This window comes from Ursus arctos, unplaced genomic scaffold, assembly GCF_023065955.2.
Source record: "Ursus arctos isolate Adak ecotype North America unplaced genomic scaffold, UrsArc2.0 scaffold_34, whole genome shotgun sequence".
Taxonomy (NCBI): domain Eukaryota; kingdom Metazoa; phylum Chordata; class Mammalia; order Carnivora; family Ursidae; genus Ursus; species Ursus arctos.
This window is the reverse complement of record NW_026623030.1, coordinates 1,738,598-1,750,845: the sequence shown is the minus strand read 5'-3', so window position 1 is coordinate 1,750,845 and position 12,248 is coordinate 1,738,598. Positions and strand designations below refer to the sequence as shown.

At 59.7% G+C, this 12,248-nt stretch overlaps 2 protein-coding genes across 4 annotated transcripts in view; one reads left to right on the top strand and one right to left on the bottom strand.

Annotated features, from left to right (window-relative positions):
* Positions 1-1,481, bottom strand: part of GNAZ (G protein subunit alpha z) — a 50,892-nt gene extending 49,411 nt beyond the window's left edge. Inside the window, exon 1 of the mRNA XM_026487888.4 lies at positions 1,359-1,481. The gene's annotated coding sequence lies outside the window, so the exon portion shown is untranslated. The remainder of the gene's footprint in view (positions 1-1,358) is intronic.
* The window catches only part of RSPH14 (radial spoke head 14 homolog), an 80,091-nt gene extending 68,215 nt beyond the window's left edge, over positions 1-11,876 (top strand). For all 3 annotated transcript variants that reach the window (XM_026487889.4, XM_057306045.1, XM_057306046.1), the window contains exons 5-7: positions 7,590-7,818; positions 9,671-9,807; positions 11,604-11,876. In XM_026487889.4, the coding sequence (XP_026343674.2) occupies positions 7,590-7,818; positions 9,671-9,807; positions 11,604-11,842 (605 nt within the window). In that variant the 3' untranslated portion in view covers positions 11,843-11,876. The remainder of the gene's footprint in view (positions 1-7,589; positions 7,819-9,670; positions 9,808-11,603) is intronic.
* Positions 11,877-12,248: the final 372 nt, after the last annotated feature.

The window sequence follows — 12,248 nt, the reverse complement described above, 5'->3', positions numbered from 1 at the left end:
TGCTCCTGCCAGACCCAACTGCCTGAGTGCCCTCTCTGCACTTCGGTCCATTTTCTCCTCTCTGCCCGCAATGCCCACCCCAGTTGTGCTCACATCCTTCAAGCTCTAGTTCAAACGTCACTTTGCCCACAAGCCCATCTCACCCGGCCCAAGTCATCTCTGAGGTCCCTCCAGAGGCCCTGGCACCCACACTCAGGGTTGGGTTATCTGAGCAGAGACGTTTCTCCCCTGTGGGGTGGTGAGTCAGTCCCAGGAGGGCAGGCCCAGTCCACTCCCACCTCAGCGCCAGGCTCTGGGGGAGCAAATGCTCAGTAAATATTTGTTTAATTGAATTTGGCCAAGGAGCCTCCTCCAGACAGAACCCAAGGCAGCAGGACTCAGTCCCCAGGGCAGGGAAATCACTTGGGCAGAAGGGAGCCCATCAGGGGCTGGGCTGCCTCACCAAAACAGGCAGACCTCGCCTACCAGGCGGGTCCTTCCATCCTGAGACAGTGACTCCAGGGAACCCTGGTCTCGGCACTGCCTTCCCATCCTCTTCTCTCTTGTGACAGAGAACCCCAATTCTCCGGCCTAGGTGGATTCCTGCCATCATCACCCAGACAGGCTCAGCACTGCCCTGCAGGCAAAGCCCACTTGGATCTCCCGCAGGATACGGAGCCCCAGCCCCTGGGGCCCCGAGGCCCTTACACCCATCCCCCCCAATACCCCCCCTAACACCCCCACCGCCTTTTAAGGGAAAAATATATTGAGCCAGGAACATATCACAATCGCAGCAGTCGATACTCATCTCTTGCTCTAAATGCCTCCAAGGAACCTGTTCTCTGCAAGACCGATGACGGAAAACTGCGAGCCACTCGGCCCCGGGGCCCAGGCCTCCGGGGCCCTCTCCTCCGTTTCAGCCAAGGCCACGCGTCGGCGCTCCAGCCGCCCGGGGTCGCCTCCTCCCCGCTCCCCTGGGAGGGAGACCCCGCCTCAGCGCCTCTCCGGCAGGTCGTCTGGCCCCGGCGCCGCACCGGCGGCTGTTCGGGGGCCCCCGACGCTGCAACCCCGGCAGCCCCTGCCCACCTCCCGGGCCCGCAGCCGCCCCCTCCCGCCGGCTCCTCGGCCGAGTGGCGCCCCTTCCCAGCACCTGCCGGGCCCGCGGTCGCCCCCTGCCCACCTCGCGGGCATCTCCGCCCCGGTCGCCCCCACCGCGGCCGGGCATCCCTTTCGCTGCTCGCCGGCGCCCCCCGCCCGGGCGGATCCCTAGCACAAAGGCCCGGGCGGGGCCCCGGGTGGGGGTGGGGTGGACGCCCCAGCCGCTCCCCCAGCCCCCCGAGGTTGTGCCGCGCGCCCCGGCCGCGGGTCCGCTCACTCACCTCCGGGCCGCCGCACGGTGCATCGGCCGAGCTGCTCCGGGTGGGGCGGGGCCGGGCGGCGAGCGCGGGCCGCGGCGCCCTTGTTCCGCACTACGCGGGCGGCGGCACCCGCGAGGGGACGTGACCGGACCGCGGGCGGCGCACACCCTCCGGCCGGCTTGGCTCCCTCCGCCCGCTCTCCCGCGCCGCCCGCTGCCCGCCCGCGGGTCCGCCCGCCCCGCGCCGCTCTGCCGCCGGCAGGGGGCGGAGCCGCGAGCGCAGCGCGTTGCCAGGCCAACCACGGGCGGGGGTGCCGCGCGCCCGCCGGTGACCACGCGCTGGGCGCCACCGCCCCGCCACGAGCGCCGGCTCTCTTCTCATTGGGCAGAAGCGGCTGACGGATGCATGTGCGGTCCAATGGCAACGGGTAGGGGTGGGGCCGCAGCTCCGCGCTCGCCGCAGTCCCGCTCGCGCTGCCCGCACCGGCGTCTCTGGGACCCGGCTGCGCTGGAGCCGCGGAGCCGACCCACCGGGACCGCTTTTCGCAGAGCCAGAGACTGAGCCCAAGCGTGGCGGATGACCCAGCCACCCCCCCCCCGCTCGTGTCCCTCGGTTTGAATTCGAACCCATCTCGGCGCTTTCTGAGCTCCGCGACCTTGGGCAACCAACTGACCTCTCTGAGCCTGTTTTGCAAAGTGGGGCTAGTGGCACCTGCTTCCTTGAATTGTTCGACAATCCGCCAGAACGTGTGAAAGTCTGTGCAAACCTCAAAGGTATTACACCGGTGAGGTTGGTGCAGCGATGGGAGGGGCATTAGTCATCTTTGCTGCACGCTCCCCCAGTGTGTAGGGGCTCTTCAGGGTCCCTGGCAATCCTGGCCACAGAACGGTGCCTTGAAAAGGAGAAGAGGGAGAAGGGCCCAGGATCTGTACCCCAGATCAGAGAGGCGGGAGGCAGCCAGCTCAGGTAAGGGCAGGATACCCCATCGCCGCCTTGGAGAAGCTGGTAGAAGGTAGAAGGTATCCGCAAAATGCACCTGAGCCGGTCAGCCAAATCTGCTTTCAATTTCAGGGGGAGCCCACCTGTGGGCCTCAGAGCCAGGAGAGCTCGTCACTCCTGTGCTTAAAAGACTTCAGCCAGACAGCCAAGACATTAATGCCTCTGTCTTTCCCATCCTTGTAACTCTTCGTGTATTCTAGAGCATCCCTGGTAAAAATGCAGCCTTTCCCAGTTAACACCTTCCTTGCCACTTTATACGCTCATGGGCACATTATAAGGATCACTCCACGCTGGGCAGAAGTACTGGAATTGGCCACTGACAGAGGCGGATTGGGTGGTCATCCCAGTCCAGGTTTGTGGTCAGAAGGCAGGGGTTGGGGTCTGGTTCTGCAAGACTGGACACTGTGGCATTGCAACATTGTTCCATACCCTCTCTGGGAACGTTTCCTCTGCTGCGAGACGGAGACTGTTGCACTACATTCCCTGTGATGTGACGTGCCCAACTCTGAAAAAGTTAGCTAAGCTGTCAGGGACAGGACAGATGCTGATGATGGGTATCCTGAGGCGAACCTAGACCTGGCACGGCGCTCGCTGGAGGTGGCCAGTGAGAACCAAAGGGAGGTGGCCAACAATGGAGGGGCTCCTCTGGGTGCATGCCTTCAAACCCGCAGGCTGGGTCAGGCTGGGCCTCTGCCCACAGGACCACTCAAAAGGCCAATGGCTGTGATACCAGGAAGATGATGGGCACAGGCTCTGCCCTGGTGTGGATCAGAGGTGAGAGGGTGTGGGAGGGAAGCACAGACCCGGCTCTGTTGCTAGTACACCCTTGGGGGGGATTATTTCACCTGGATCAGCTTCAGTTTCCTTCTCCGTCAAGGGGGACACTAATAGACTGTCCTTGGAGGGTGACTCTGAGGGGAAATGCGCCTGGGTACATGTTTAGAGATGGGCAAGGGCAGTTTCTGTTGTAGGATCGGGGTCACAATGGAGCTGTTTGCGGGGGCAAACCTAGATGTCAGTGTAGGGTGACCCTCTACCGCAGTCCAGGGTGAGATCAGCGGCTAGCCCATGAAGCAGCCCCACGGGGCTGGCTGCTGCCTCCCTCACTTCACCCTGGTGGCCACCAATGATGTAATTCTTCATACAACAATCATTTACTGCTGACCTCCTCTGCACGGGCACAGTTCTGGGATTTAGACAGGCCTGCCCCTGCCTGGTAGACCTTCCTGTCTGTGGGGCAATAATCCACCATTACAGTTGTGTGAGGCCTCACGGAGGAGACCCACCAGGGCCCTGGGGACATGTGACAGGGGGAGAACTGGGCATTGGGAGACAGCAGGATGGAGGTGGCCTGTGACCTGGGGCAGGAGAGAAGAGTGTTCCAAGGTGGGGAACGTGTTGGGCATGAAGGAGCACTGAGGCCTGCAGGAACCCACGGAAGACGGGTGTGGCTGGAGCCAGGAAGCAGGTGTGGGTGCCAGAAAACAAGGCTGGAGTGGGGACACTAGCACCGGGCTAGTGGTCCTTCTGTGAGACTGGGGATGTCAACCTAAGAACCACTGGAGAGTTTTAGGACTCGCTTTTTAAATTTGGGAAGGAGGATAACAAGTTTTTGTTTCATATTCGTTTGTAGTTCGTGTGGTCCCGTTAATGTATATTGTCCTAATACGCAGAATCAAAGAACAAAAATGTCAACTAGCCGTCAGAAAATAAGAAAGCAGAGATTATCCATGAAGCCGAGCTCAGCGCAGGGCTGCAGGATCATTGAGCCACAGAGTGTCAGGAGAGGGCCATGTGGTGGCTGCAGCCAAGACAGAAGGACAGAGTGGGGGGCAGAGTGGGGAGGGGGGCCAAGGAGGAGGCCCACATGATAGGAGATGCTGGAGGAAGGACGGTGCTTGCCAAGCAGATGGAGGACCAGTGGGAGAGGTGTCCGGGAAACCAGCGAGTGAAGGGTCCTGGCTCCTCGGGAAGAGAGTGTCTCAAGAGGTAAGACAGGGTCAGCCACATTATGTGCTATTGAGAGGCCACTCAAGCTAAGGACAGAGATGTGTCTCCGTGAGCAAAGGCAGGCACAGGTAGGGGTGTAGGCGTGCCAGCAGTTCAGGGCATGGGGGCTGCACAAGGCTAACACTGGACGGGTGGGTCCCAATGAGGTGTGGATGCCCCCGGCTGGGGCTGGCGCTCCGTCCTCAGTCCTCACTGGCCAGGAAAACAGGACCGGGAGACAACAGCTGGGGCCCTGTGATGGAAAGAGGAAGGCCCTGGTGATTGAGCCTCGTACTTCACCAATCCAGCGGGGACGGATGGCTGAGGAGTGGCCTCTCTAGGTGGTATCCAGCCATCCTCCAGGAAATGACCAGACCTCAACCACAGGGCATTCCGTGTTAAGGGCATCATGTCCCTTCAATTCCAGAGGGATTGGTGGAGATTTCTGGCTCATCAGCCACTGAATCCATCCTGGCACACCAGCCATGCCAGACCTGGGGCCCTCCCCAAGTACCCCCATGCCTCGTGCCTTTGCCCTTCTGCCCCATGAGGCCCAGCTCCCTTGGGCTTCCCTTCCTACATGTTCAGAGTTCCTAGGACCCTGGGATTCCTCATCTACTTGAGTATGAACCTGTATTGTCATGACAGGTCCTGGCTGACTGCCATTGGTCCCCCCACTACCCAGGATGGGGGTGGTGGCTTCTTGCTAGTCTCTGGATGCTAGCCTTATCACCATCCTGTCTGGCTCTTCTCCAGCCTTGACCTGCTCTCCCAAGCCCCGCTGGCTGATTTGCAGGCTGTGGCAGGGCTGAGTGGGTTTCTCCAGTTTGTTTCCTTGGGGTCTGTGCAACCCCCCAACCCCAACTTGAGCAAGCCATTACATATCTGGGTTAGTTATAAATAGCCAGGCCTGCAACTCTCCTTTTAGCTGAAAAGCAAAGTGAACGAGCAGAGAGGCACACCCGGCACGCGTTTTATTTTTAATCTTCTCCCTCTGTCTCAGAATGAACCCGGGTCCTGGTTCTCAGCATTTCTAGGAGTAGAGGCCCAAGACAAATGCCTGAGACACAAAACCCAAGTAGCCCAGGGCCCTGGCTTTGCCCCCATCTGCTGTGTGACCTCAGGCATTTGAATTGCCTCTCTGGGCTTTGGTTTCCTCACCTAGGGAGGGAGCAGTGGAGGTGATTACCTCCAGCAGTTTGACTTCAACTCTCATCCTCTGCCCTTCCCCCACCCCCAGCCTGTGCCCAGCAGCACCTTTGGGAGGAGGGGTTCCCTGGGAAGCCCAGACCCAGGTGCACGTGAGGCCGCGCTCAAGCTCCAATCTGCTGACGCACAAGGCCTTTGCTCATCCCCAGGCCTTTGCTCAGGTGTCCCCCAGCTAGGAAGCTTCTCCCTCTACGCAAAATCTTTCCAGTCGGCAAAATCCTTGGAAAGTCCAACTGTCACCTCCCCACGGTGAGCTGGGGAGGGGCTGTCTGGGTCAGGCTGTGGCTGAGTTGGACCCATAGCTGGGGCAGGTAGGGAGCCTGTGGGCAGGTGCCTGAGTGGGCAGTGTAGCTAGAGCAGAAGGCCAGGTGTGTGGTCAGCCCGTGCGTGGCCGGATGGGGAAGCTGAAGGGGAGAGAGGGGCTGTGTTCCTACAGGGCAGGGACTGCAGCTTTTGTCTTTGTATCCCATCCTCGCCTCTCACCCCCACCCCACAGGCCTTTGCTTGTAGCTGGGTCTCAGTGTTGGTGGAATTCCTTATGATGCTAGGTCCAGACATTCTGGGCCTGTATGATAGTCCCTTCCAGAGAGCATGCTCCCATCCACTCACTCCCCATTGGCATCGCAGAACTCCCTGCCAGCAAGGCTGGTTTCCATAATGAGGAAACCAGGCTCAGAGAGGTTAGGTAACTTGTCTAAGACCACACAGCTGGATACATTTAGGAATCCAAGCTAGGCATTTTTTGAAATCTATGAGTATTAAATTTTAGAAAGTAGAGTACTCTTAAAGCAACGGGCAACTGCTCTTGCTGTGTCGCAAGGGCCCTGACAAAAAATGGGGCAGAGCTAGTGGCTCCTCCATGACATCCCAGTGAGAAGCTGGCCAGGGCATAGGAAGCCACTGGACATGCATCTGTGCCTCTCCACCTCCCTCACCCTGGGGCACCTGCCATTTGATGTCCTCAGGAAGTGCAAGAGGAAGGCTGGGGTGATATCTTCAAAGAGGAAATCCCTGGTGCTAATTGGCACTTAGAGACCTTTAGGCTAATTAACCTGTTTATTCGTCTCTCTAGAGTAAATTAGAGGGTTTAGCTGGGGAGGCAGAAGAGAGAGGTGTTGCTGGTGGCCACCTCCATGGGGGCTATATATATGGCTTCTTGGTGGGTGGCGTGGGCCACTGGGGAGGCCAGGAAGAGGGCTGGGAGGAGGGCTGGGAAGAGGGGGGCTGACCTCCCCAGCATTGCCCTGCTCACTCCCCAGTGATGGCTGCTTCCAGAGCAGTTCTGAACACAGGGGAGCTGGGCTCCTCAGGAGTGCTGCCTGGGCTGGTTCTGGGTCCCCCTCCAGACATCCCTCAGGAGGGAGGAGGGGCTGGAAGGAGGGAAGTGGAACCCATTCTTGGGGAGGCTCACCTCCTCACCTTTCCCCAGCCCCGGTGCCCCAGCCGCGCTGCCATGTGGAGCCCCCCCGCCCCGCGGGTTTTTTAGACCCCCTTGGCCAGAGTCTATGGATTTCCTGTCACCTTTGGTTGGAGGCACAGATCTTTTTTGTGTATAAGATGCTGCCCTGTTCACTTCTGCCTCAGACTTGATTCCAAGCTTTTTCCTTTCCCCAAGGGCTGGCCAGACTGGTCTGGGGTTTCTAGGTCTTAGAGATGTTGTGGGTGGGAAGGAGGAGGTTGGCTGGTCCCCCCACCTTCCTTCTGCTGCAGGGTGGGGAAGTGAGGGAAGTTCCTCCTGTGCTTGGGCCCTGCAGGGTGGCCTTGTGCTCTCCAAGGGGTGGCTGCTGCTTCTCAGGCTCCTGAGCACCTGTTGAAGGCTGATGCCCCCCCACAGGTGACCAAAGGCCGGCAGCTTTGGGGGTCCTCCAGGCTGTGTGGTTCCCACCCTAGCTTGTCATCCACAGCCTCCTGCTAGCTGCTCAGGGGTCTGGCAGCCAGGGGCATTTGCAAACCTCCCCTCCCCCACCACCTCTGCGGGACTCCCCTCGTCCCACTTGCCGCCTAGAATGGGTAGGACTGACTGGCCCACCCTCTGTGCCCTTTCCTGTCCCGCAGGAGCCCAGGGCATTGTCAAGAGTGGCCTCATCCCCTTGCTGGTGTCGAAGCTGCAGAGGGAGGAGGAGGAGGAGATCCAAGGGCTGCTCCTGGACACGCTGGCGGCCTGCCTGATGGTGGATGCCACAGAGGCACTGAGTAGCGGCATGGTGCCCTTCCTGAAGCAGAAGCTCCTCAGTGCCAATGGTGACATTCGCAGCAAAGCTGCCCGCACGCTCATTGCGGTCAGGTGAGCCTGGCCTGTGTGGACAGAGCCGGGAGGGCAGGCGCCGCCAGCCCGGAGGCTTCCACTGAGGCTCAGAGAAGGCACCCAAGCCGCCCCCCGCCCCGCAGCAAGCCAGCCTGCCCCAGAGCTCCAGGCAGTCCACCTCAGTGCCTGCTTTTCCCCACTCCGGCCTGCTCGTGCCCGGGGGGAGGAGGACCCCGTCCTCGGGGCAGGTGGGGCACTGTCCTATTGGCCTGAGAGCTCAGCACTCACAGTCCTGTATCCCAGGAAGCCCCCAGTCCTGGGCAAAACGAGAAGGCTGGTGCCCCCTCCCTGCGAGGAAGGAAGCACAGAAGTGTGGTGGCGCTAGCAGTCACCAAGGGCTCCGTAGGGGCCGGGCATTATCTACAAACAGCACTCCTCCCAGCAAGCTGATTACCTTTATAGGTAAGGAAACGAAGGGCAAATGTGTCCAGTCGCTGGTGCCCCAGGGTCACATGGGATCACAGTCTAAAGCGTGGCCTGGAACCTGAGGAAGCACAACGCCTAAGAGCAGGGATCGGGGAGGGAGGTGGTGCGTGATACCAGACAGAGACGTTTCCCAAGGACGGGTGGTCCCTCATCCCCCCAAGTCCATGCCTCAGATATGGCCATCTGCCTACATCCTGGCACCTCTTGCCTCCCCTACCCCTGGCTGTCCCTCCAGTTGGATTCTCTCTAGAGACCTGGGCCAGCATTTCTGCGAGTGTGGCCCCCGATCCAGACCCCGGGGAGCTTGTGAACATGGAGATTCCCAGGCCCTACCCCAGACCGAACACCATCTGGTATTTGCTCAGAGGTCCCCTTCCAGTGAAGCTTCTGAGGACCCCACCCACTCTGGAAAATGTCAGCCTCCACCAGGCCTGTCTGTGCCTTTCACCATGCCCTCCTATTTTGTGTGTCTCCCCCCAAGGGGAGTTCCTGAGGACAGGGCTTCGCTCTGCTTGCTGCTTGAGAGCAGGGCTTTGAAACAGAAGGAAATTTGGTCCCCTGGGAGACAGGCAGCACTGTCTGGAGACATTTCTGGTTGTTCTGACTTGAGGGAGAAGGGCGCTCCTGGCATCGAGCCGGGGGAAGCCGGGGATGCTGGTCAGCATCTCACAATGCATGGGACAGCCACCACCACAAAGAGTCGTCCAGCCCCATAGTGAGTCGTGCCGAGCTGGAGCAACCCTGCTCTTGCCTCAGCGTCTGGACCAGGGCCCGTCAAAGTGCTCGGTCAGCCCTGGCTGTGGGAATGAACGAACACACGGAATCCCGGCGGGCAGGGCCCAAGACTCTGCATCTTTCATCAAGTTCCCAGTGGGAGCTCGTGGGGAGTCCATCACATTCATTTTCACAGCTTCATACAGTGCCAGGATTAGAAGTGACTTACAGCGTCCTCTCCCCTGCGGGTTGCTCTGCACGGGTGTCTCCCTGGCAGCTCTCCACTGCCGCGGCTTAGCCCATCTCTGGCAGCTCTGGCTCCTTCATGGAGTCCAAATATGTGTCCCCGTGGTTCGCACCCCTGGGTCCTGCTACTCCCCATTTTGGGGTCAGGGGATCATGTCTGGTTTCTTCTTCATGTGATACCTTAGGGCAAGTCTACATCACCCTCTGGCTCTTCTGTGGGGTTGCCTTCAGTGGTCCCAGGCTGTGCTCCCAGGTTGTCCCAGTTTGGGGGTGAGACCCAAACCTCACACCAGCGCTCCCTTGCACCCTGGTACCTCCTGGCCAGGCCTGGACCACAGGGATGGTCCCAACACAAGTCCTTCTGGTGTCCTATGAGGTGGTCCTAGGCCCCGCCCCCCTCCTCTTTGCCAAGTGAAGCCACACAGCTGTCCCCTCTCTGGCCCAGCATCCCTCTGGAGGGCAAGAAGCAGGTGTGGCAGCATGACGTCATCCCCATCCTGGTGCACCTGCTGAAGGACAAGGTGGAGGAGGTGCAGGCCAATGCCGCGGGGGTCCTCATGTATGCTGCGGTCACCACCCAAGGTGAGGCGGCCTGCTGGCTCTAGTTTACTACAGGTGGTAGTTTACTGAGCAATGGGGGGGGGGGGGTCACTGCAGCCTCCAGCATGCTGGCTGCCCCTGCGAGTTTTCCAGAACTCTCGTTTTGTGCTCAGCATCCCAGTACTGCCCCCTCCCTGCCCTACCAAAATACTTTCCCTGGCCTGTTCAAGTCCTTTCAAGTTTGGGCCAAGGCTCCACCCTCCCTCTTCTTGCTGACCACAGTGGGTCACCTACCTGTGGCCTTCCCTGGTCGCTCCCATTAGGACCTCTGTCCCCTCCTGCCAGGCTATTCCCTGGGCCTGGAGTTCCTGCCTCCACCCGGGCCCCTTGTAAGCCTTGGTTCTAGGATGAATTACACAGTTTGCCCTCCTTGATTTGGTTATCCTAAGGCCTAAACAAACACTGGAGCCCTTGCTTCCATGGTGTTTTTTGATCAAAATGACTTTTTTTCAGTGGGTGGGGGTGGGGAGCAAATAAGAGTATGAGATTACCTCTCCTACCTGGGGAGGCCCCTCCAGTCAGGCTTCCATGCTAAGTCATCTGGTCCTGGCCACAGGAGCTACTGGGGTTGGTTTCCCCACCTGGAGGCCTGGGTGGGCCATCCCACGTGACCTTGGAAAGCTCTGTCTTTCCCCATGCCTACAATTGCCTGCCCCGGCCCCGTGCCCTGTGCTTTCTTGGTGTTCCACGGAGGACTGACTGGGTCTCTGATTCTCAGCATGCTGCAAAGCGCCCCCAGAACTGGGGCTCTCAGCCATTCCCCACTTGACACTAATGGTGGGATTTGAGACATACCGGAGGAAGAAAGGAAGGCCTTCCCAGAGCCACAGTCCCCTTTTCGACTGTGCAGTGAAGATGCCATGGCAGGGGCTCCCCTGTGTGTATATGCTTGGGCGGGGCGTCCTCAGTGCAGTGTCTTGCTTGGGCTTCCTGTGGGCTTCCTTGCTTGGAGGACCAGAGGGCTCACCATGGGCCCAGGCAACAATTGGAACTTGGGGATGTGAGGCTGCTTTTTGCAGAGCTGGCACTCCAGCCAAGGGTCCTCAACCCCCTGCCATTTGCCAGGCCCTGTGCTGGGTAGTGGGGACCTGGACACCAGGTCTCAGACTCCGGTAAACAGTTTGGTGGGAGTGGCGGAGGGTTGGTGACCTAAAGGAGAAGCATGGCATGCAGTGGGCACAGGATAGGGGCCAAGCCTCCTCTGGGATGGGTGTGGGTATTGACCCAAGGACAGTGGGAGTCAGCAGGGCTGAGGGTGGCTGCAGAGGTTCCAGCACAGAGAAGAGTGCATCGAGCAGGGCAGGAAGCTGGGGGCAGGGGGCAACTGCCTGGCCTTTTAGCAGCAGGCCAGGACAGCAGGAAGGTGGTGAAGGTTAAGGAGGGGCGTCTCCTTTACAGATTAACGTCTGTAGTGTCCCCCACTAAACTGTAAGTGCCAGGAGGGAAAGAACTCTGTGAGTTTTTATGCCTGGCACAGAGTAGGTGCTCAAGAAATACTTGCCACATAAATGAACAATTGGATTTTGATTTTGGTGTTGCCTTGAGAGAGCTGGATTGCAGGACTGGCATCAGGGTGGGTGGGGAGAAGCCAGTTGAGGGGCTGGAGGAGCAGGAATACGGAGGCCAAGGCTGGAAGCAGAGCAAGGTGCCAGGGCCTGGACGGGAGTGAGGGAAGGCGCCTCCCCTGGGGCTGGCAGGCCAGAGGCCAGGGTTGGGCTGGGCTGAGGAGGTGGAAGAGGACAGCCGCCTGAGGAACGCCTGGTGTTGGTGGCCCACAGGGAAGTATGCTGCCCTGGACGCAGAAGCCATCCACCCGCTCCTGAACCTGCTAGGCTCATCCTTGAGCAGCGCACGCTTGAACGCCACCAAGGCCCTCACCATGCTGGCTGAGGCCCCTGAGGGCCGCAAGTTTCTGCAGTCTCATGTGCCCATCTTCCGCACCCTCGAGGAGGACCCCAGTGAGGCGGTGCGGCGGGCAGCCCAGATCGCCATCAAAGTCATTGAGTGGAAACCCTGAGCCGCTTGCTGGGCCAGACCTGCTTGCCTGAATAAATGGGATGAATCTCTTTATCTTGGGTCTGAATGGCACTTTATGTTCCTGGAGTGTGATCACATCTCCCCTCTCTCCTGCAAAGGGGAAACACCCGGCCCAGAAGGACTGGGTTGTGGTGGCCAGGCAAGGAGGCATGGGCTAAGTCCAAGGCCCAGGGATGGAAGGGTCACAATCCAGCTCTCTGCTGGGGCCAAGGTGGAGAGCAGGGCTGGGCCCTCTAGGTACAAGGAGGGGCCAGAAGTCATATGGGGGGAAGGAACACAGCTGGATCCGGCACCACCCAAGCTTTAGACACGTGAGTGACCAGGCCCTTGGGTGTGGCTGGGCACTGCCCTGCTTAGCCAGTTCTGTCCCCCTCTCACAGGAGGGA